Source organism: Glycine max, chromosome 8, assembly GCF_000004515.6.
Source record: "Glycine max cultivar Williams 82 chromosome 8, Glycine_max_v4.0, whole genome shotgun sequence".
Taxonomy (NCBI): domain Eukaryota; kingdom Viridiplantae; phylum Streptophyta; class Magnoliopsida; order Fabales; family Fabaceae; genus Glycine; species Glycine max.
In genome coordinates this window covers 13,082,554-13,109,037 of record NC_038244.2, presented here as the reverse complement: position 1 = coordinate 13,109,037, position 26,484 = coordinate 13,082,554, and the positions used below count along the sequence as shown (strand labels likewise).

General features: G+C 28.7%; 1 protein-coding gene across 1 annotated transcript; it reads right to left on the bottom strand.

Moving 5' to 3' along the window:
- Positions 1-12,012: 12,012 nt before the first annotated feature.
- Positions 12,013-20,112, bottom strand: LOC100798065 (uncharacterized). The gene is made up of 12 exons (XM_003532871.4): positions 19,936-20,112; positions 18,837-18,887; positions 17,967-18,097; positions 17,768-17,884; positions 17,131-17,250; positions 16,841-16,911; positions 15,513-15,685; positions 14,513-14,566; positions 13,799-13,908; positions 13,276-13,389; positions 12,512-12,637; positions 12,013-12,040 (listed from the first exon to the last, which is right to left on the bottom strand). The coding sequence occupies exons 1-12, from the start codon at positions 20,110-20,112 to the stop codon at positions 12,013-12,015; spliced, it is 1,272 nt and encodes a 423-aa protein (XP_003532919.1).
- Positions 20,113-26,484: the final 6,372 nt, after the last annotated feature.

The window sequence follows — 26,484 nt, the reverse complement described above, 5'->3', positions numbered from 1 at the left end:
GACACCCTTGGTTGTCCAACACAAAAAAAGAATAATCTTATCATTTATTGACTTAAATAAATTAATATTTATTGCCAAATGCATTAAATGCCATTAAATGTTGAATTTTTAACTTTTTTTTGTTTACGGTTATTTTGCTTATGGTGGAAATAAAAAATATCAACTAAATCATTTTTAATGTTAGAAATTTTTATTTTCTATGCTAATTAAATTTTAAACATGATAACAAAAATATTAAAATTTGAGAGACTAATGATGTTTAGTACTCTAATCTTAAATATAAGAAAAAAATATTTTTTCTTCTTAAATATAAGAAAATTTTAATTAATTTTATCTTATTTAATGTTATAATCTCTAAAATATCTTTTATTTAATTAAGATGCTAGTTTTCATGATTCTTTTTTATCCTTAATATCAAGTTTCATTGAAAGATAAGTTGAGAGAAAAATTATTTTCAATAAAATTAACTAATTTTCTTAATTAATATGTCATGTTTTTTCGTATATTTGAGACTAGAGGAGTAAGTATTATAGGATTACATGCCTGCTTAATCCTTAGACCAACAGATAAATTAAAAACACATGTGCCAGTCACATGTGTGCTTCTGTTAACGGAGTTAAGAACGTTTCGGGTGAGGGATAACAGCTGTTATGAAGCTAATAAATTAGTGTGTGGGGGTGGGGGGTTTGTAGGTTGAAAAAAAATAGAGGAATATAGGTGTAATAAGTCCAAACCCCATGAGCATAAGTGTAATTTATTCTATAAATAATTAATAACATTAATTATTAAATTAAAACTTGGAAAACAAATCATTAATTGCATTCTTAAAATAATAATTTTTCAAGCTAGTTGTTTTGATATTCCTCATAAAAATATTAATTAATCAAAAAAATCATAATTTGTTTTTAAGAAATAGTTGATTTTATGAGAAGATATTAAAATAGCATTTGATTTTAACTAGATTTAAGATTTTTTTAGCTTCTGGTTATTATTATTATTAGTCTAAACAAAAAGCTTCTGGTTATTTTTAACTGTTGAAACAAACACCCGAAAAATTGAAAGGAATAATTGTGTTTGTTTTTATAATATTTAAGTTTAAAATTATGTTTATTCCTTTTTATAATATTTCATCTATAATATTTTTTTATTAATTATTTTTAAACTAGAAATATAATTCAATAAAAGAAGAAAAAGAATACATTGACAAACAATTAAAAAATAAAAAATATTAATGACAATAATAATTTTTAAAATTATAAATTTAACAAATTTATTGTTATTAATTAAATTATTTATTTTTTAAAATTTTAATAAATTAAATAATTAAATCTTATATATAAAAGATAAACGAGTGCCCATTTTCAATTGTCAGAGAAAGGAACAAAATTTCAAGAAAAAACACATTAATGACATGCTGAAACAAACATGATTTGAATTGACAGTTGAAAATGTACTTGAGTGCATTCTTCTCTCTCTTAATTTATTAGTTACCATGACCAATAAATGCAAAGAAGGGAAGCAGTGATGGAAAAACAAAATTCATATAAAGAAGCGAAATGGCTATGACAAAGCCAAGCGTGAATTCCCTTCTTGCCATTCACCAACTCATCACTATATGCTACTTTTAATATCTCCCAATTGATCTATTTATATACCATAGACTTTCTCTTTGCCTGTTTCATCTCGTGTCTCAATATCCTCATTCTTTTCTTTTTCTTTTTCTCCTCTCTTAGTTGTTTTTTCCAAGGTTAGTTCGTTTTGCATGCTTCAGTCACCAACAGGCAACATGGGAATGTTGGAATATTTGTTTTTTGTTTTTTATTAGTTGATCACGATGTTGATCGATCAGCTTTAGATTTGCTCATTTTGTGATTTTAATTTCATTTAATTCTCTTTCATAATTTGTCTTTTCCTTTAATTTTCCTGTTTTCGTAAACATGTAGGTTTATAGCAGTTTTGTTGGTTCATCGTTTATGTTTGACTCAGTTTTATTTATTTATTTTATTTTCTGTTTTTGCTCAAAATATTTTGTTGACCATAATGGACTGTTTAATTTCTTTCTTATTCTTCTTTTTTTAATGTGTTTTAAAAGTTTTTTTTTAATTACTAGTCAATCTAGTAGAAGGTTAAAGATGATGAATTTTTGCTGTATGGGTTGAATTGGGTTATGAATCTTTGCTCAAGTTTGAAACTTTACGATACTCAGTGTTAGATTAGTGCCTCTCTTTCGTAAACCAATAATTCCCTCTCGCTGGGATGAGATAAATATACCATGAGGCTTAATTAATATATTTTTTATTTTTTGGGGGGCTTGGCTCTTTTAATTTAATTTCTATGTGTTTTTTTTGTCTTAGATCCTCAGATTTGACCCCTGGCCAACACGTTGGATAACTCTTCATTGTCCCAAATTATTTAGGTCAATGTAGTGCACATGCCTTTGGGTAGTTATAGTTTGTGTATATGCTGATTGGAATATATGAAGTGAAGTGTGCTAAACAATGTATAGAGTGAGCACAAGAATTATTTTGATTTTTTTAACTGTACTCTTAAGAATTAAAGACATTTTAATTTCTTTTACATGGCTTGATTACATGCGCAGGACTATAGTAGAACTTGCTTTGTCTAATTTCTGTCTGCCTTAGGTTTAGACAAATTTTCATGATCTGGTTGATTATCTCCTTAATTTTCAAATTTTCATTGCCAGGATACTCTATTTTGTGCATGGAGGAAACCAATTTGATCCTTTTGAAATTTGTTGGATGTATATAAAAAATTAGCCTATATATTTTTTTCTTTAATTAGACATGCCTCCGATTGCATCACCTTTTTTTTGTTACTGATTTTATTAAACATTGTAGTATCGGTGTTTATTGTTATGCTGGATTTGTGAATCTACTCATTAAGCTCCTCTTAAATACACTTGGCTAGTCTAATGTGTTATTTGATGCATTATTTCTAACCATGAGTGATTAGATGCGCATTTAAATTCTTTACCGTCAGCTTCTATTACCCCAAGTCCCCAACCATTCTTTTTTATCAATGGCTGTAGAAAAGCACACTTTCCTTTCAATAGTGATGTGGATGATCATTCTCTTGGTGGTAGTAAATAAAATAGGTTAAGAAGTTTTAGTAAACGGAATCAATTTGAGTTTGAGACAAGCAATCGAATTTATTTAAGAAATATCTCCTGTGGTTTGGTTAATTCGATCAACTCATTATGATTAACATGTCCCCTTTTGGAGGATTATGCCCAATAACTCAATTTATTTGTCTCGTCCACTGATACCTTCTCAACTTCAACTCCTCAAGTAGTTTCAGTTTTATGTTTTATATCGAGTTTCAGTTTAGCAAATTAGTGATATATATGCTTTACACAGATTTGAAACCTAGTATAGAGCTGGACACTGTTTTATATTATTTTTTTCTGGCAGTAAATTATTTTTCCTGTTGAGATATATTGTTTTGAAATTAGAACACAGTTTTACCAGCTAGAGTTCTATATTGAATGAACCTTTTAACCTTAAGTTATATTAAATGAATGTATTTAAATATTATATTAATTGAACGAGAGGATGAGACTTACTGTGCTTAATCAATTGAATGAATTTAATAACCATAAATTTAAGTTTTATTTTGATATTTTTTTCTATCAAATAGGATTAAATTTTAATTTATACACGTCATTCTCATATGATATTGTGATTGATATTACTAATAGTTATGGTACTTCTTTTTTCATTCATGGGTCTGATTGGTGATCTTCTAGTTAGATTAATTATATTACTTAACATTTAGAATTTTATCAAATGATTTCACTCTTTCCTTTGTAGATAAATACTGAAAAATAATAATCAAGGATCTTTTCTGAATTTATTAAGGATGACATCGAATAATCGCAAAAGCAAAACTGTTTCTGAAGACATAACTTCAAAATCTGAAGCTACTAAGGGAAGTGTTGGTGACAATTCATACAAGCTAGAACATGCTGTAGAAGAGAATAGAGTAAGCTTGTTTTTGCCTTTTGATTCTCCTTTGCCAAATTTTTCTATATCCTCATCATATATATGTATCTGTATTATGCATATGCTCATTTTAGCATTACTGTTCAAAATTATTTGTTAGGTGACAAAGGTCAAAGCTTATTAGTATCTCCTCTTCTTTGTTATCTCATCAATAAATTAAAAAAAATCTAGAAGATTGATAATTTAATTGAAGAATACTCCGTAAGTCTATAGAGTTCTACAATTACTTCACTTCTATATCCTCCTTGAATATAATTTTTAAAAGTTTCATAACAATATACAGGACTTGGTTATTGTTTAATAATTGGTGACCAGAAAAAAGTAGGACCAGGTTCCTTTCATTTCCAAATATACAAGTCAGTATTAAAAAATGCTTTTAAAATAACTAAACGTAATTTTAGAAAGGTAAGTAGCATGTGTAATATAGATGAAATTTTTGCGAATGTTATTGTTATGAAACCATCATATAAATACAATTGTTTTAATATAAATGTTGAACGTGGCTTAATAAGTTTGATTTCTTTAAATATATACTTTTGTTTGATTTGATATTTGTTTCATTTGAAGTCTATTCCTGAAGGAGAATTGAGATGCCCAAACTGCTCTCACAATGAAGATATTTCAAACTCAACAGAGAATTTAAAGATACATCAGAAGCCAAAGTCCACCTCAGCTGATGAGGTATGCCATAAAATTAAAGTTTCTCTTCATTTTAAACTGTAATGACCGAATATTGTAATTAGGATGATAACCAAGATTTTCTATCCTACTTTATAATCTTCAAAATAGTTTCATGGTAAACATATGTTTTTTTTTTCAAAATTCTAAAATCATTGCTTGGAGTCAGGAAAGGGAAACACAACAACCGATGATGAAGAAGAAAGAAGTATGGAGACGACAATGGGAAGTAGAGGTAGCGAAGAAACAAGGAAAAGAAAGAGTTTTTCACCAAGATTGTACAAAACATGCTTTTTCGGTAATTATAATAAGACTTAAGTATAATTTTATTCTCTCTAATTTAATGTCTTTTCATTTTTAGGCCTCGCACAAAACACTGGTAGTTGCATGCAGATATTATCTAATTCACTGTGGGTCGTTATCATGAGTGATTAGAGTTTTGATTTAATTTTATCATTTTCTTCAACTTAGGCCAACCTTTCTATCTGTAGTGATTTCATGATTTGATATATTTTTTCACTTTTTCTATAAAGATATTGTAGAATAGGTTGTAAAAGGATTATTGGTATGCATTTGTCTTTTTTTATTTTACCATTATTTTAATTATATATATAGATTGTGAAACCATTTGGTTACACAAACTAGTTAATGGACACTTTAACTTCATATTCTCATTAGGTTTTCCAAATGTGGCATTTGTTTCAAAATAAGTGTGGGTCCTCATCACTCATTTTATCCAAAGACTTGATCCTATTTATTGCTTTGCACTAGTTCTGCTGGAGAAAATTTGTTTTACAATTCTTCTTTGCACATTATTATATAATTTGTATTTCAAAAGAAGTTAGAAAAGTAAGATATGCATTAGAAACACTGTAAAATAAAATAAGTGAAATCTGAAGTCTTCAGTCAAATTTCTCATAGAACCTTCTTTCACACGTACGGAATAAAAAATTCCATTATTAATCTATTATCCTGAAAGTATTACCATATATTTTCCATTGATAATATTTGTTGCTGCTATGCCATTTGATGAGTTTTATGCTCCATAATTGCCAGCCCAATACATCAGCTGAATTAGGTAACATTGAAGTTAAAAATAAAGGGGGAGCTACAGTCAACAAAATAAATATTGAGAATCTTGTGCTGGTTAGGTACCACTCTACCTTCTCTTAATGGTCTGCAGCTTGATTTATTTAGTGGTTTATTATGATTATTATTATTATTATTAACTTTTACTGGCAATTTGAAATATTTGTGTTTTCTTCCATGATTTATGCCATATTATTTCCTTTTTTTTTATCAATCCCTTTAATTTAACCGTGTCATTTATTGACCTTTTACCATGTCCTCTACTTAGAGTTTTTTAGCTACTTTTATGTTAAAATCGTGCTTTACTTAATCCTATCTTTGTCAATGTAGAATCTGTTTATTTATTTTCAGTGATATATTCTTTCCAAACAAATTTTATGATTGGACAAATGTACATCATTTTAGAAACATGACACTTATGTTTGCTGTTTGATGAGGGAAAACAGTGAAGTTGGCGGTACCATGGAACCAATGAATAAGAATTATATACCCTCAGATAAGGCAAGAAATGAATAAAGCTAATGCTCTATGTTTTTTCATTAAATTGTGAGTTATGTTTCTCTCTGACTTGTCCTTTTTTGTTACAGGTCAAACAGGATGCAACCATGCAGCAAACAGAAGAAATATATGCTGATCAAGAAGACCAAGCCAAAATAACGAGACCGTAAGTCCACTAACTTAAGTGTTGGTCTTGTTTCTATCCTGTAAAATTTTACCTTCATACATGAAATATGTTCTTCAAGCAGTGATAAACTTCCAATAAGAGGTGGAAAAAAAGTGGCTTGGAAGAACACACAGAAGGAGCTCATAGAATGTTTAGGACGAGCTGCACCTATGAAAACTACTGAAGGGACAGAAAAAGAAGCTTTCAAGAACACAACCCTTGAATGTTCAGGATCTGATGCCCTAAAGCATCTCTTTGATCTTGAGAAAAGAATGCAAAATCAACTTGCTTCACTGAATGCTTTCATAAAAGGTAATTAGGGTATTAATACACTGGCATGATGAAACATAGAAACATCAAATACATAGACTGGTGAGTACATGATCTCAAACCTTGGCAATAACTGAGCGATGTTTTCTTTATTCTAGGTCAAAATGCTCAATCTTCACCTCACATGGAATGTAATAATCTTCAGGCTAGTTCCACTTCAAACCCTTCATCAAATTTACAGGTACTACGATTTCCACACCTTATTTTTCTTCCCTTTTTATGGTACAAAGATTATTTCTCATTATATTTTAATGGAAAACTTTCATCATCGGGCTAACTAGACCAAACTCGTGATTTTTGTTAGATGGTTTTAGCTTCTGGTTCTACATCCAGACCAGAAAGTATTGGTACAGAAGGCCCAAGGAAACCTATCCCTAGACTTGGCATTCCTCCATTCCATGTTGGTGTGGGGAATGAAGAAGGCCTCAACTTGGGAAGGTTCATCCCCTCCTCAAGTTGTGCATTTCGTCCTTACCATCAAGGATCTTCCTCAAGAGGTTTTAATTCAGTTCAACCCTCGGCTATTGCTCATAGGGAAGTAATAAACGCCAACTCGAACACAATGGCTCCACAACTTCATGGTCTATATTTCAATGAGAGGCCTAATCTGCTGGCTCAAAACTTTATGCCCATGAGTGTGCAGACACTACAAACTCCACCATTTTCTCTCAGTGCTACAAGAATTTCTCCTCTAGCTAATGTTGAGACTGAAGCTCGACCTCAGTTGCTGTTGGGTGGTCGATTCCTGCTCTCGAATGATAATGTTATACTGAAAAATAATGTAAGTCATGACACTGACAATACTAAGTGAAATCCTATTCAGATATATTGAAGAGAGTGAAGGTTCTTTGTATAATTAAAACTTAGCCGATCTTCTTCACTCGACAGATACATGGTTATTATGAGAACTTTCCTGACTTCAGCAACAATTATCCAAGTGTTGTCTTAGTACTTGAACATCACCCCAACAATTTGAAAGGCGGAACAGTGCTATGGTACAAATTAGCAATGATTTCTCTCGGTCAAACTCATAGTTAACTTCATCTATTTCTATTTCCAATTGTGTATCAGTTGTTTCAATTACAATAATGACTAGTGTATGGTATGAATTAATTAGTTTTACAGCAAAGCTCAGACTAAAATGGTTTGTTTGTTTCTTCATGGCTAGTACCTATGCTATTAATGCTATTATCTTGAAGAAATCTGTTTGTGTATAAATTTCTCATTATCTTGAATTAATAGATATTTTTCTAATAGGTGTTCGTGTTAGTGCAACCATTGAGCGTATGAATAAATTGACGCTGTTATTCTAGTTTAAGCAAGGGTTTTGAGTTCGAGTTTTTAATATGTAACGATATTAAATATCCAAGCAAAAGTTTTATTGCTTATAGTAATCTAACCAGACTATTACCTATAGAACCTATGATCTATAAAAAAAATAGATATAGTGCAACAAATATAATAATTGAAGAGTACAAGAAAATATAATCAAACTCAAAATTTTGTGTCCAGCCAGTCGTGGTGGCTGCTTAGTCCCAAATTTTAAAAAATGAGATCTACTCTATTATTTTGTTGTCCTTCAATTAGGTAATTGAATAACATTTACTAAAAGAAAAACACTTGTACTCTTGGGATGTCTCAACTTAGTGTAGGAGTCTCACAACAACTAAAGAGAACCTGAAACACATCTATCATGAGTCAAAATAACAAATTATTATTAGATTTAAATATATTTTTTATTTCTATAATTTAGTATTTTTTTAGTTTAAAAATCAATTTTAATCTTTAACACTTTCAAATTTTTCTTTTTAATCCTGCTGTCAAGTTCCCTTACAAAAACATTCAATATGACATCAACATATGATGTCATTACATGCCACATCAGAAATGTCATGCATGCCAACAATTTCATGTCATAATGGTATTATAAGAACTAAAATGAAAAAAAAAGTTACAGAAATTAAAAATGTATCTTTTTATAAAAACTAAAAATATTAATGAAAAATAAACTTACAATGATAAAAATGATAAAAAAAAATACATAAACTTATAATGAAAAAATGAAATATTTCTAGCCACAAACAAATATTTAAGCTTATATATATAATTATAAATGTAATTTAAAATTAATATAAAATAAAAATAATGATTTAATGAAAAGATTTTAAACCATCAAATTTAATTAAAAATGATAGAAATAGAGAATGAAAAATAATATTATTTGGATTTATAGAAATAATAAAGAAAATACTAGTTTTTTCCTTATTTAAACAAGTGAAAATAAAAAAACATTGTAAGAGAATTCTATATGTATAATAAATTGTACGAATATTGTTCCAACCAACGACTATCATTCTAAACCTTTCGCTCTTATATTCGTACTATCAAGAGAAATGCTTAATGTTCTTCCACAATCAATAGTATGTTGCCACATTTTTGAAAGAGTTTGACCTTGCTAATAGTGGTTATATGTTCAAATTCTTTTTAATGAAGTGAAAACTGAAAACACATGATTCAATGATAGTGTGGAAACTTTTAACACTACTAGTACTAGTGGATCAAAATTAAATTTTATTAGAAGTAATACATATTTTATTTAATAATTAGGACATGGTAGTGGATCAGGTGCACTATATATCTATTTGGTTTAACTTAACATGAACTATTAAAATTTTTTTATTTGACCTATAAAATCTGGAAGTCATGAGTAGGGTCAGGTGCAGAACATTCGATAAACCCTGTTCATTAACCTCCCTTTGTTCGTCGGCAGTTTTGATTCAGATATTTAAAATATGGTTCAACAGATAAAATTGACAGTAATACAACTTTTAGATAAACTATTTCAAAGAATCCACATTGGTTGATTTTCACTAGAAGGTCTATGTTAGAGACGTTACAAAGGAATTCACGTTGAATGCCATTTTATTTTCCAGCTCATGTTATGAAGTCAAATTTTTCTTTGATCAAGCACTAGTTCAATTTTGCTTTCTTTTTTATGAAAAAAATTATATTCATCTGTTCTACATACTAATTTGATATCTAATGTCTATTCCTATTTTTCATTTTTGTGGAAATTTACTGGATTATTTTCTAGTGGTTGTTTGTTTCCCTTAAAGCAACATTTTCCAACATTTGGCATCTCTATTTGCAGGGATTTTTACAACCAGATGAAGTTCACATTTTTGGCTATATGCAAGGACAAAAATATCTGATAATGAATTGAGAAACCGGTTGCGTGGGTGAGACTTTTTGTCATAAACTAAAATACATATCTTTTTTCTCAAGATTTCTGAAATAAGTAAATAAATTGTACAAATATCACTTATAGCCTGCTACTGAAAAATTGTTGATCTTGATTAGATGCAACTGGATTGTGTTTGCAACATCAGTTGTGTTCTCTAAATAGTAAATTATATGAATAATTAGTTAGAGGCATATTTGATGGTTCTATGCTTATGCTAAATTTTGCAGTTGTCCAAGGTTTTATAACTTTCTTTAATATTGAATATATGCATAATCGATATATTGTTTCACAAATTTAAATATATATAAAATTATGTCTACGATTTAAATTTTTAATTTGTTAATGATTATTGGAAAATTATTGAGTTACTGGCATAGAATGTTGAATTTTTATGGATTTAATTACAATCATTTTATACGTAAAAGAAATTTGTTTTGTATTAGTAAAATGGTCTCTTGATTTTTTATAATTTTTTTTTTAAAAAAAAAGACATTCTGAGATGAGTATTTAGAGAACCATCTTAGAAAACTGTTTTAGAATCTTTAAATTTTTTAAATTTTTTCTGAAAATCATCTTAAAATTTTCATTTTTTATTTTTAATTTTTAAAAGAAAGATATTCTAAGATGATTTTCGCATAAAAACCTTTCGTAAAAATCGTTTTAGAATCCTCAATTTTTTAATTTAAAAAAAATACATTTTAAGACATTTTTTAAGTTAAAACTTTTTAACATTTTAAGATGGTTATTTTCCTAAAAATCATCTTAGAATAGTAGTTTTTCAACGATAATTTTTTAGGAATCGTCGTGAAAAGTCTTTACTTTCTATGATGTTGACTTCAAAGACAATTCAAAATTGTCGTCTAATGTCCCTAAAAAATTATTGTCGAAGATCCTTTTTCTAGTAGTGTTATCCACAACGACGTCGTCGTTGGTTCACTTCTAGAGCTACCCATCAAATTTGCTTTCCAGAACCAGTAGCCAAGACCTGCATCTCTCACTTCAGTCCTTGCTAGACCCAATTTTGCTTCACCAGAATCACCACAACAATAAGCACATGCTTTTTGTCGAAACCGAGTTTGAAAACATGGTAGCATGGAATAGCAGTAGTAATAATAATAATAATGCTGCTTCTAATGATGCTTATGATGGTGGTGGATGAAGGTGTGTTTAACGCTCCTTTGACTTTGACAGGGCTGGCAAAGGTGGTGCCGTTGGCGGTGGTATTTGGTCAAAATTACCAATAGGGATTCAATGTCATACACTTTTTTAACATCCAATGATTATTACACATTACCGTCAACGTTACCCATTAAGAGTCAACATTCAATTTTGGAGTTTTAGACTCAAATTGTCAGATTGAAAAAAAAAATGGGAGACTCAATTGATGAATTAAATTACAGGAATATCAAATTAGTAAGTTGGGATAAATAAGGGGACTGTTTTTACAATTAAGTCTTTATATTATGTATTTTGTTTTGAGAATAAATTGAATAATAGATAAAAAAACATAAGAATAAATTGAATAAAAATGAGATATATTTTTTTGATATTTATTAAGACTATCTTATTTGTTTAATGTAACAAACTATATACTTTTTAATGAAATTAATATGTATTTTTATATAATATATATTTATATTTTCAAATACTTAAATATAAAAGGTCATATTTATTATTTCTCCTCGGATCCATAAATTCTCAAGACCGATCCTATATATCTGCATTGCAATAAATTTGAACGAATTGCATTGATTTAAAAGATTTCTCTGACAATCGGTTCTATAAAATTAAAGGAAGCAAGAAATAAAATTAAAGATTTCTTTGGTCATTTTTTTCTTTTCTTTTTTCCATTCTCTTGTTTCCTTTCCTATAGCATCAATCCGTTGGTTCCACTCTAATTACAAAGCTCTCAAATGAAACACTATATAACTGTTTGGGATATAGAGTCCTCGTAATCATAATTTGATTGGCAAGTCGTCGTTAGGTTACATGATAGAGCAGCTATCGCTACTCCTGTAAAAAGAAATCCATATGATTAGATTATCCTATTATAATTCACGCTAAAAATATGAAAATGAAATATATTTTTATCTCCTATAAATATGACTTCATTTAAATTTAGTCTTTTAAAAAAATGTTGGTTTTGATCCCTACGATTTTTTTTTAGAATAATCTCCATTTTCACTTGTTATGGTGACATACCATGCATATAACATGTCACATTAACCATTTTGAGGTTACATGTAACGCGACATGATTACATGCATGTTACATTTTTGGAGATAGGAATTATTAAATATTTTAAAAATTTATAAAGATTAACCAAAAAATACCTTGAAACTAAAACTATATTTTTTCCAAATATGATAAGTGTCATGTTCTGAGAGAAAGAAAAGTTGTCTTTGGTCAAGTTCAGTTCAATATATAAGTCCAGTTGTATCTATATAAATTCCTATGAAAAATGTGAGCATTCAAAATTAGTACCTCTTTGTTTCTTCATATTTGCTGAGAGTTTCCTCAAATTTTAGCCAGAGAGTGCTTGTATCTTGAGGGTTCACATTTTTTGGCCCTACAAAATATGCTTGAACAAAAAAGTCCGGTGGCCTTTCCCTGAATTGCAAGTCAGTAATGATTAAAGTTGATTTATTTTTTGTCCTGTAAGCATATATTTTAGTTCTCCAAAATGCAAGTGTCATCAATTTAGTTTTCAAAACACGTCAAGATGATCTTTCGGTGTCAAACTTTGACATCAAATCAATTAGTTCTTCCATGTTCAATTTTGACTTCAAATTACTCCAAAAGGATCAAGTTGATATTGAAATTTGACATAGATCATTTCAATGTATTTTATTATTAAAGGACCAAACTAATGCTACTTTTTCTTGAAAGACCAAGATGGATGCTTTACTCTTTTCTTTGACAATAATGTTACAGGTCACAGTCACACACTTTCTAATATTTTAAAAGGAATTTGTGAGAGAGATCATTGTTGCCCTCTATATACCCTGACCCTTCCCAAACTATATGTATGTCCCAAAATAAAGGAATATTTGCTTATTTAGATTCCTATTGGTTTTTAGTTTCCTTCCAAATTTTTCACTACAAAGTCTCCTATTCCAAAATCCAAACTGCAGGGATGGAGACAAGGGGAAACTAGTGGTTTCATGGACATGGAAGGTCATTCATGCAACTAAGGTAACTTTACCCAAAAAGAAAAATATTTAGCGGGGTAATCAAATTAGACATACCTTCCTTCATATTCTGATAACCATGCTACATAAGCAGCACCAAAGTACATGGACACAAATGGATTGTTAAGATCATCAACAGATTCAAGTCTATAAGCCCTATAGCCCAATTCCCTGCAAAAAACAAGACATTGAACACAAACATCAGTGTGAAGGAAGAAACAAGGGCATTGCTCAAATACTACTATGTCCAGTTTTGGCAAAATTAAGATACAATCATACAAGTTTATCTTTATAATTGCAAATCTACAGTAGTTGCAGACTTGCAGTATCTAAAAGCTTTCTGAATGGTAGAGCTTTGAAACAGATAACTGAACTCTAGAATTTGGCAAAGTAAAAAATATTTGCTAAAAAGAATGTCATCACGGTACTTGTTAAAATTGATGATAAAATAGATATTGGTCTAATGCCAAAATTTTACAAATTTCCAAGATTAACAAAGTATATTACACGCACATAGATACATTAATGTTTCATCAATATATATTCTAGAAGGATAATGTTGGATATGTGCTATACATACAAGTAAAGCCAGTAAGCAGTGGAGTAGTCAATCCCCATTATTCCAGGTTGTTCTCCAACTCCATGTAGAAAACGCTTGCTTAGAACCTCCCCAATGGCACAAATTACTGTCTGTGCACCAAACAATATTCCAGAAAAATCAGAAGGAATTCATGTATTACTATATATTACCAACAAATGCATGTCAAAAAGACACAATATTGAATTTGAAAAGCTGAAAAATACCAGAAATCTCGTTTTAAGGGCATTTTTGAATATTTGTTAAATTTCATAATCTCATAATGGCGACTCAAAAAACGTATTGAAATTTCCTTTCTTCTCTGAAGATTAGTTAGCTTAATAACCCTAAACTTTATATTAAGATAGGGTACAACATCAAGCTATTATAAGTTTATAACACATGTCCCTATACAACTATGTTAAACTCTAGTGAATAGTGTCAAATGTGTACGGAATTCAAGCCACAAGAATTGGCTAGTGGTGAGAGATTCAGATAGTTTGCATGAAATTATAAATCCAAATCACACTGTCAATTTGCCATCTTTGTACCAAAAAACAGTATGCTTGGACTTTGATTTATACACATATTGCTTACTACCTGAAGAGTTCTCAACTTTTCAACCTTCAAAGTGTGTTATAGGTATGCTGGAATGCATTTATCCTAATCATTTCAAATTTATACTAAAACCAAACTCCTCCAATTAGACATACTTACGGATTTAATTTTCACTGTGCTGAGGTATTTGTATAGAATTATATCTGCAATTGCCTGTAAGAAAAAAAAATTAAAATGATAATTTAGAATTCACATATTGCATACTAATTTTATTTCTTAAACACTAAATATTACAGTGTATGTTATCATGGAATGGACAAGACACAGAAACATGATCCCCATTTTGGCTTGGTGTGAGAGAAAAATAAAAAGAACAGAAAAAATCCGTTCAGTTATTAGTTTACTTCCCACTTCACATGTTGTAAGATATTTTCACTTGAATTTTTTGCTACTAAAAAAGATGCATAAATGATGTGTTCTTTTTAAAAAGTACAAGTTTCATTGTTAGACTCTTTCTATTGAGGATTAAGTAAAAAAATATAAAATAAGAGTCTAACAAATTTTAAGAATTGTAACTTATAGATTTCAAAATATTTTCAATAGAAAAGGAAAAAAAAGAGGATAAATATATTTTTTATGTTAAATAACAAAAAAAAGTACAAGGAATGAAACCTAAAAATAGTAAAAGCCATCTTGTAAAATCCATCCAAAAGAATGAAATCTTTACAAAACATGCCAAACAAACTTCTGCCACAAAATTATGTATTGAAGTTATAAGATTGGACTAAGAATTTCAGAAAGTAGTAAGCACTATTATCAATCAAAGTCATCAAGACTTTCATAATGTGCAACTTTGGAGAAATGCATCAAAGAAAACACTAGTTAATGCAAAATTTATTCGTTACTACTCCCTTTGTTTTTTCTTAATTGTTCACTTTGGAAGATAACCCAAATAAGGAATGGAAGCAATAATATCCCCATTTAAGTTAAAATTGATTTTAACTTCTTAACATATCCTTGCAATGTTATATCTCTCCCATTTATAACATTTGTGTAAAATATTTATGCATTAGTTATGCATTTGATTTATTCATGTGTCCCTTTTTTTTTTTTGAACTTTTAAGTGGATATGTAATTACTCACAGTAACAGATTCATACCTTCATTTCTACTCGGGATAGATATGGTCTCTTCTTTTCATCATGTGCAAACCGCACCTTTCCTTGTTTTTGTTTGGATTTATTCCACTCTTTTCGAACCTCAAGATGATTCCACATAGCTTCCATATCTTCTGGGGCTACTCTGGAATCCCAATATGTGTCAACACTTGCATCTTCATTTAAAATATAAAAAATTAGTCAGCCAATATAGAAATACAAGGCTAATTTTAAGCCTATACTATGATAAATTTATAATATAATTAAAATCATAGAAGAGAAGACTGAAAATATTCAGATCTATAACTATATGGCTTAGACACATCATATGGAATAAAGAAAATCATTAATATTTTATGATAAATATCAACAAAGAAAATCATTAATATTTTATGATAAATATCAACTTAAAAGCAAAGGCACAATCCAAGAAAAAACCATCAACATTAAACTTTCGACTGTTATGGCACTGGCACAATCTAAACATGTGACAGGGTCATTTATAAGTGCACATAGTCAGTTAACTTCTTAAAAAACTCATTTTTCTCTTCATACTTTTGTAATTATGCCTCCTTCAAGTACTTCTTGATCTTATAATTTTTTGTCTATAGCATCTACAACCAACATTCTAAGACTGGATGCCAGAAAACTAAGAAAAATTGAACTTACAATTATCCAATGTATTTAAGTATATATTAATTGGATTTTTAGGCATGACTACATGACAAAATGACTACTAATACACGTTTGAGAGATAAAATTTGGGATTTCACAGCAACCTATCATCCCATAGAAATATTTTTTGTTTATGTTCGTGACATTGTGAACCAGAAACTACATTAAGGAATGAGCTTAGACTGTGTTGTTGCTTGTAATTTATCTTGACACGGGTAAAGTTAGAGGAAAATTTTGAAGGGGTTTGGATGAGAAATTTTATTCGAGGGGGAAAGTTCAAAAGTTAAAGAAAACATAAAATTTAAGTTTTAAAAATTTGTGGAGGGAATGACCCTTGAGGCATCCAAAAGAGCCACCTTTTTTCCTGAGAGAAGCTCAATTTGTCTATTTGTTTGGTTTGGTTTTCCTTACATATATTCTTTAAGTTCTTGTGAAATTTTCAAATATAATTAGAGGTAAACTGCAAATTTGTCAAAATATTACTTGAAGCAATTTATTTTGCTCCCTAATAAACTAAGCAGAACAAAAGGATGATCCTTAGCCAGTCAAGTGTAATATTAGAATGAAGCCCGAATTCAAATTCAAACCAAAATAATGAGATCACACCCTTGAGAAATAACATGCTAAAGATGGAGAATAGGGGGAAAGAAAGTGACCTTTTGAGTTTTCTAATGAAGGTAAGGGATGAGAGTGAGCAGGAGGTGAAACATTGTCATCAACAGATTTTCTGAACAAGGACAAAGTATTAGCATTAAAATATTCTGAACAACACATTTTAATTAGAGTTTTCCTTCTAACCAAGAAAAAGACTATAACTCATAATTTAATACACTGTTGATATTATCTATCTCCCAAAAGTGTGTAGTGGCACCAAAAAAATTATATAATGAAAGTTAAAAAAAAATCTATACACTAAAATTTTTCAATAAGGAAAAGGAGGAACCACCTGGATCGAAAACTTTCTTTAACTGAGAGATAGCAATTCCAATAGCGCAAAGTGGATTTATGAGTTGCCTTCTTTGTACCACCTTTATATGCCCTTACAATAAATTCTTCACTTCTTTTTCTGCAAGCAATGCCCCTCAATGTGATAAACATTTCAGAACAAGATCTCATTGTAAACACTAGGCAATATTCGTTCTCAATGCATACTATATCAGGACCAACTCAAGTGTATAAAACATAAGCTTTAGGTCTACCAATAAAAATATATATCTTTTTAAAAAAACTTCATAGCGAAGGTATGGGGGAGGGATATTGTACGCAGCCTTACCCTTGCATATGCAAAGAGGCTGTTTCCGGATTCGAACCCATGACCAACAAGTCACCAAGGCACAACTTTACCGCTGCACCAGGGCTCGCCTTCCTTGTTTAAAAATATATATCTTTTTAGTTTTTGTAAAAAAAAAAAAAAACACCACATTTATTAGAAAAAATGTCACGTATGTTAGACCAAAAGATTTAATAAATAATTTTTTTCATTTAAAGTAAAACATTGTTTCTAAAATTTGCTTTAAGTCTTACTTTTAGTTAGGCCGGTCCTACATTGTATACATTCATCATGTGAAATATACGTGACTTACTTGTTCTCAAAGTTTGACAGCCATTTAATATAAGCAGCACCAAAATATACATTTACAAAGGGTTTGAATAAGAATTCTCGATTCTCATCTGCTTCATATGAACAATAACCTAATTCACTGCAAGCTGTAGTCAACCTTGGTGAAACATAATCATTAAATAAGGTATACAAGAAATAAGGTATTGACATCTAGCCAGTACCTCATCAACCACTCTGTAGTTTTTGGCAGGAGTTGCATAAGCCCCACGGTAGGCTCTTTAGATTTGTGTCTGGAATTCATAACAAGTAGTTGTCTATCACTTTCAAGTTCAGCAATAGCACATATCATGTCCTGCAGCAATTAATTTTAATCGTAAAAGTAATGCAAATTTGTAAGAGTCTAAACAGAAGATAGTTTTGAGTTATGATCGCATTATTTGTGTGCTAGTCGCACCCTTCATCATGGAATAAAATCTATTTGCTCTTGACCTTGTCCCTATAGTACTTATCTCAATGGAACTTAAAATTCTATCAGAGAATAACAATGTGAAGCTGTTCCATATGATCTTGTAATAATACTTCATAACAGACTACATTTAAACTTATAGCACATTCTTCTTTCATCCCCCTTCTCAGCTAGGTAAGATTGAGTACTTAGCTACCTATTTATGTTTTCAATATTTGATATCAACCTCAACAATTCCTAGACTATATATATTATTTTTGGAACAGAATTGAGAGATGAAAAATACAGAAATTCAAATGCTCTACTGCTAAAAAAAGAATTCAATGAATAAAAAGACAACGATCAAGAGTTAAATTGGCTTGGGTGAAAATTAATATCATTCATGTTAATTTTCTTAAAAAAAAGATTTGCATTGATGGAGCAAACTACTACGTTGGGGATTACATATTTATAGTTTCTTGTTGTCCTTGGTTGGAAGGAAAGAGAAAGTAACATCGATCCGAAACCTCTAACCCCATATTTTTATTATAATGAAAATAGTATATATCAGTCAACCTTATTTGGGACATGAAAAACAAAACAAAGAGATAATATGATAAAATACATAAACTAAAGGAAGACTTACAGGATCTATCTCTGAATGAAAGTGCTTGGTAATAATGATGTCAGCTACAGCCTGAAAGTACACAAAATGATGTAATGTAAAAAAAGAAGGAATAAACAATCACATATGCCAACATATTTTGAATCTATGATCCACATTTAATGCAATTAATAACCTTTCATGGCTTCCCATTTTGATAATTAAGGAGGCTCCATAATCATGGAAGGAATAAAAACATTTAAAAAGTTAATAACCGAAAAGGAGTACCACTTATATTTCAGAGATTAGAACCATAAAACAATCATTTCATTAAGGGTGCATATGCATACTCTGAATTTGTCATAATTATTTATTTTAAATCATTATTATGATAGACGTAGGAGTTTGGACCTACAACCAATCAAGAATAATCCAAACTTTTTAAGCTTAGCATTGCCACATCTTCCAAAAGCTTAAGAAGGTACCGTCAGTAGGGTTAATTTGTTGTATTGAGAGTTAGTTTTGATAAATTTCTCAACAAATACTTATAAAAAAATGAATGAAAGAGATAAAACAAATCAGGCAAGTTAATTAAAATCAACTTATACACCTCTAACTTTTTTAGAAGTTCCCTCATTTAACTTCTGTATAAGCACTATGCACCAGTAAGTTGTAAACTTCACAAAGCTCAACATTGTTGCTTTAGCGAAGTCTTAAGAGTAAGAGTTTAGAATTGAAAAGCTCCCACAAGTTAGAGGCTAATTATCCAAATTAGGTCAAGGTAAAAGTATTAGAAAAGCTTCTTTTAGATGTAGTTGAGTATTTAGTATTAATTAAAAGCAATTTTACTACTTATAAATACCTAGTTGGATATGCAGATGACAGATGTGACAACTTAATTACAACAAACAAATATTTCATCTTCATTTGTGAACAAGATATTTAAAAATTTGTAAATTAAAGGCTCAAATGTCGTCTAAGAGTATATATCCCTACATTACGATCAAAAACCTTTACGAAACAATTCGACAATTTACCAAAAAAATCATAACACTTGTGTTTATTATAACTTATAAGTAGAAGCCAGCCACCTAGAAATTTGAAACTTGGCCAAATCCATAAGATAGAGAAATGTGTTTACCCTCATTTCAGTTTGTGTTAAATATGGCTGCCCATCGGGATCACGTGATAGGTGAACCTTTTGGCATCTTTGTTCTCCAGCCTTTATCCATTCAGCACTCACTTCAGGTACATTCCACATTGCCTCAAAATTCTGAGGGTCAACACAATCATCCCAATAGCTGAAACTGATAGCCATCCTAAAATATGAAACTAATGAATGAATCAATACTGCTGATACCAAAATTTATAAAAGTTAACGAAATTAAATAAAGATAATAATATAGACACTACTTCAATACTATATGTGTTATTGTTAACGTTACATGTGATATGGCCAAAGACCCTCAATTAAAAGTAATAGTGGAAATCAAGTTGACATAGTTACACCCTTTCATGTGTGGTGAAACTACAATACACAAGAAGCTCCCAAATTCACAAATATACCGTGACTGCTCAATAATTTCTGGGAGAAAATATATGTAAGTGGCAAGATATATGATGGTGACAGAGGAAACAGAAGTCGAAAGAGAGCAAAAATGAAAGACTTCTAAGGTAATTAATCAAATCCAGCATTCATCATCTGAAAGCACAAGCTCTGGATTCAAAATGACAAATTCTTACAAATGTAAAAAAGTATTCTCAATCATATTGTTCAACCAATATCCTTGTGGAATGAGTAAGAATATGATTTAAACTCATTTACTTTATGCTCATATATGTTTCACCACAATAGAGAAGTCGCGACGCATATCGGCATATTGATTATTAAAAATTTAAAATTGAATTGAGAAATATCATATACTATCTACATTAGAATGCAAACCATCATAGATATGAAAAAAATAACTACTGGAATGAAAATTGCCACTTAAAAAATATTCAGTAACAGAGAGCTAATTACATATGATTAATTATGACATGAACAAATTCACCGAGGACAAAATTACAATTGAAATTTGCTATTTAACAAAATAACATTATCTATTTTCAAAAAAGAAAAGAAAAATGCAGCTCAACAAAGTAAAAAATCAAAACACGCAGAGCTTTTGTCCAGTTCTATTTTATTGTTACATTGATTAATTAAATTCTGTGGCTCAACATTTAGACCCTTCAAGATTGACATTTGAGACACCATGTAGAAAATCATTTAAACATTCAAAGGCGCCCTTAATTCCAAATTTCTCCCCCCAAAAGAACACAAAATAATTATATTATTTCCAGATGTGAAATGAATTCCCATTTGCCACAAGCATGATGCAACAACAATTTTTCAATTCAACCATCCCCGTACTACACAAACAAATTAAAATCATATGCATACTTACAATATGATAGCAAGCTGAGAGAGAGACCAAAAGGCTTTGCAAGAAGACGAGATAAATTTTCCTTCTAAAGTTAACAATGGAGGAATTGATAACATAAGGTGAACAATTGTTGGCAGGAATGAAGTCTGGGATAAATCTCATTAGGCCATTAACAAACAACAATTTTTTCTAACAATTTATCGTTGCAACAAAAGAATATCCAAACTATTTTACCGCAAGGATTGTTTCAGAAACCGACACTTGACATGCCACGGTATAATTGGTTGACGCCTCTTGCCTGAAAAAGGATAACCTCATTCATACTTTTAAAAACTCATTTTTCTTGTTACAATTTAAAATTTAGTTAGTAAATAAAAATACAATTATATATAAATAACTTAATTATAAAAAATATTTCATTAAAAATAATTTAAATATTAGAAGAACATGGGTTTAAAATATCAGATTTAGGCGATGTATTCGATTAGGATTTCAAAATATTTTTGAAATATTTTTTTTTTATAAAAAACTCATTGATATTTAATCAAAATTTGTAGATAATATAAATACATTTTGTGATATTCAATTAAGACATTTAAGATATTTTAAGGAGGACAACAAAATTCAGTGAATTCAATTAGGATTTTTTATAACTTATATAAAACTTTTTGGTATTAAAAAATATACAAATTTTGATAAAATTTTTAAATATGAATTTCATGTTATTTTTTAGTATAAAATATCTTTCAAACAATCCAACCTAAATCCTTGAGATTTTGCTAAACTCTTTTATTTCTTCTTCTATTGATTATCAAACTTTCTTTTCTCTCATTAGACATACCCTACCTCAATATCCAACATCTACTCAATTGAAAGATGTACCAAATAATTGCCAAAAAATAAGATTCTTCAAGATGCTTGTGTTATATGTGTTTCTCCTATTCTTTTGGAATAACAAATTGTCAAATATACTTTCCCTCTCTAAATTTTTCTGTTTACTTTCTAAACTAAGTTAATGTTTGTCTTATATGTCAAAACTAATCATGTTTTCCTTACATTGACCATGTTCATCACCTGTTTAATGCAATGTTTTTATTTTTAATTTTGTTTTTCACATAACTCAGTAATCTTTTACAAATTTTTTATCCTCATCACTCTCTTCTAGTATATGTTTATTATTGCACATCATTTAAACATGTCATTAGATTTATGATGAAATAATTTTATTAATTAAAAATAATCAAAAAATCAGTGTATATTTTAAAATTTATTATTCAAATCCAAAAGTAAGAATGAGAAGATGTTATTGCAAGAAGACTTAGTATAGGAGGACATAAAATAAAAATCAATTTAGCTATTAAAATATTAAAAAATATATATTGATTTTACTTTTTTTTTATTCAAACCTCATCATTTCTTATTATTTTTTTCATTAACTCTTGTAATTTTGAATGTATTTTTTAAAATTCATAGAGTCCTTTCAAATCTTATAAATCCTTTCAAATCCTTTAAGTTTTTGTGATATAAATCCCTTAAAAATCAAACTATCATAAAAACCTTAAAAAGAAATATGATAAGTAATAATATTTCTACGTAATCTTTAAAATTCACAATATTTTTTTATGATAAAATATTCTTTTAAAATCATAATCTCATACACCCCTTAGAAAATTTATATATTAATTTAATTGATAAAAAATTATTGTTTTTAGTGATATGTAAATATTCAATTATGTCTATACTATTAAAAACAAGATTGATTGATAAATTAATAAAAAAAATTAACAGAAAAAATTAAAATGTCAACTCAATAAAATATTAAAAATTCAGAAGATTCATAAAACAATATAGAAGGATGTGACTACATAAAAATAAAGTATATAAAAATTGTTTTCCTGATATTAGGAGTAGAATTTTGTATATAACATATGGTTTTGGCTAATATAAACTGATAGTTTTTTATTTTTGGGAAAAAATAATAAGTTGATATAAAGGTTTTTAATTTAAGACTTGTTTGTCTATGCTTTTCATATACAAAAATGCGTTAAGATATACAACAATAAATAAGTCTTTATTAAAATATTTAATCGATCATTTTCTAAAGAAGCTGAAATGGGTATTTTTTTTAAAAATAATAATTCTTTCCAAAAAAAAACATGTGAACCTATTTTGGCAATTGTTGAAAAACATGTATATAATTTATATAACACTCCATAAAACTCTAACCCTACACTTAAATGGGGTCCAACGAAAATTAAAACATGGATCCTAGAGTGTGGGAGAGGTGCAACGGCCCTATTAGAGGATAGAGGGGGTCATTTTGCTTCTTTTTTTTTTTTTAAAGCTACTTTATTCTCTTTTATTTAATCATTTAACAAATTTCTGTGATGGGGCGCCATGGGATAGTTTGGATAGGGGTGTCTATCTGGTTGAGATTTTCTATTCTTACTTGATGCTTTTCACTCTTATTAAAAAAAATGTCAATGTCTTGAGTCAAATGCATTTTATTTGTTGTAAATATAACTTTAAATATGAATTAATAATTCTAATGTAAAATACCTTACATTTATATTTAATGATATGTTATGAAATTGTTTAATAAGTTTCATATTTCATGTAACTATCAACATATATAGTCAAATAATTAAGTTTAATATTAATTGAGAATATGTTTTCTTACATGATTGACATGACCAAATTAAACTTTCAATATTCTCTATTTAAGTCTCATGCGTTTAGCTCAATTGTTATTTTCTTTTACGAAAAAGCATGTCAATTGATTAAATTGTGAGATATTAATTATGAATGTGTAAACTTTATTTCTTTTCTTGTTTAGTCCCTTTTCCATTATATTTTTCCTCTTCCAAGATGCTTGGTATGATTTTCTTAAATAAGTTTTACTTTACGAATTTTTTATGCAATACACAAACTTATACGACCAATTATTATAAAAGCAGTGATAGGTACAAATTCTTTATTATTGATTTAAACATATCTATTGAAGGGTATTAATTTAAATTTATTGAAAATTATAAAATTAGGAGATGTTTATTAAACAAAATGTGAGATTCATAGAATTTTGTGATTTTAAATAAATGTTAACTAACAAGAACGATTGTGATCATAGTGTTGTTCGAGAGGATGTTTTTGCATGTATGTATGAAGAAAACATTGTATGAAGAGATAAAATTTATGTCCGTGTGTGCATAGTCTTGAGAGATTAGTTTGATGACTTTCAGGTATGGATGTCTTGCTTTTATCAACAAAAAAAACATAAAGAAGAAGAAGAAGAAACATGTGGTGTTATAACATTTTTCTTTTTTATTAAAAAAAACGTTTCTATTATTATTTATTAAGAATTTGGTTTCATATATTCAATATTTTATTAAAGATTATACCAAACTCACATTAATTTAAGAGCATATCCAATGACACTGAATTAAGGAATTAGAGCAATATTAACCGATGTGTTGATTGCAGATTAGCCATTCGGTAGGAATGACTATTGTTTTATTTTGTGTGCTTTAAACACTTTAGATTTTTCAGTATTCAAAATACTTTTTATTGTTTAAAATATATCTAAAGCACTTTAAGATAAAAAAAATCAAAATAAATATATTTTACAAGAAGTAATGAAAAAAAAATTACATACACAAAAATAAAAAAAAAATGTTAAATTATACAGACTAAAAATGAATCTAAGTCTTTTTTAATTAGCTAATTTCCAGTTTAACTTTTTTGATAAAAAAATGTCTTTACTTTAATTGTCATGGTTTTTTTACTTCTTTTTTTAGGAATATTCGTTTTTGCTTAATTAATGTGATACATGGCTTTTATGTTTTCATATCAAATGAAATGAATTTTTTTATAGTTTTGAAAAATTAAATTTTATTAAAAATAATTTTAATATATAAAAAATCATATAAAAAGTCATACATCTATAAATTTATATAACAATTAATTAAATTTAATATATTTATTAAGTATAAATATTAATATATTATAGTTAAAGTTGACTGTTGAATAACATTAAAAGCTATGTTTACCTACTGCAATATGCAGTCAAATAATTGAGTATGGAAGTTGAGAAACAGTTAATTAGTATAATATATTTCATATGTACCACAATATATATATATGTTTGAATGTGTTTGAATTTGTAACAACCGAAAAGTTATTATAGTTAAACAAATAAAATAATTACTTATTTATAAATTATTACACTATATTTTTCTAGACGAAAATTATTACACTATACAGTTGGATTTATTTTTGTTTACAATATTACTGGTGGAAAGTATTCACAGTCGATAACTAACCGGAGACGATAACTAACCGGAGATAGAAAACTTATTGGTTACACTTAATTTTTGGGATTTCATTTCAACTGGAGAGAATCTTGTAACCTTAGAATTAATGTCATTTATTATAATAATTAAATACATATGTTATGAAATCAGATTCTATGGACATTCATATAATACATCTTACATTTATATATATTCACTATTTGATAAGGATTGACCATCCATTTTCTAATAAACTCTTCACTTTGGTGACCATCAACTAATCATGGCAAAACAAATTTACGCGTCAATTTTGTTCATCGTTCTCTTTTTTGCTCGTAAGTGTCTCTATCTCTCTGTAAGGTGTCTGTGTATTAACATTGGTTAAAAAGTTATATATTTACATCTTTGAATGTGATAACATTTTCTTTTGACATGATTTTCAATTGTAGAAGAAATGTCGATACAAGTTGCGACATCAAAATGCATACCCGAAAATAAAAATTTCCTAGGCCCATGCACCTCTAACCTAGTTTGTCTTCAAATTTGTCAAACACAAGGTTTTGATGATGGAGAATGCAATATGACAAATCTTCATTGTACTTGCCTTAAAAGATGCTCCGTGTCGAAGAATGTTCACTTGGGTGAAGAGGAGGCTCCGGTCAAGACCTCATCCATGAAAGAATAAAAAGCATCGAGAAATCTTTGTATTAAGACTTAAGATTGAATTAATAAAGATTATTTGCAACTGATATTTTAGAAGAATTATGCGTATATTTCATGATAAAGACTGCTCACAAACATATTTATAAATTGTCAATGTTTATTCTTGAATTATTCCATCTTTGGTCATTTAAATCTTTAATTTTTTTAAAAAAAATCCCAGTATAATTAATTTAGAAAACAACATTCAAAGGTGAAGTGGTTACTCTCCATAAAACCGTAACCCTACACCTCAAACAAAACTTAAAGCATGGA

Coding starts and splice junctions, on each gene's coding strand:
- LOC100798065 (XM_003532871.4), bottom strand. CDS start 20,112: ATGGCTATCAGTTTCAGCTATTGGGATGATTGTGTTGACCCTCAGAAT. Junction 18,888..19,935: donor TAACACAAACTGAAATGAGG/GTAAACACATTT, acceptor GTGTACTTTCAG/GCTGTAGCTGACATCATTAT. Junction 18,098..18,836: donor TTCATTCAGAGATAGATCCT/GTAAGTCTTCCT, acceptor TAATTGCTGCAG/GACATGATATGTGCTATTGC.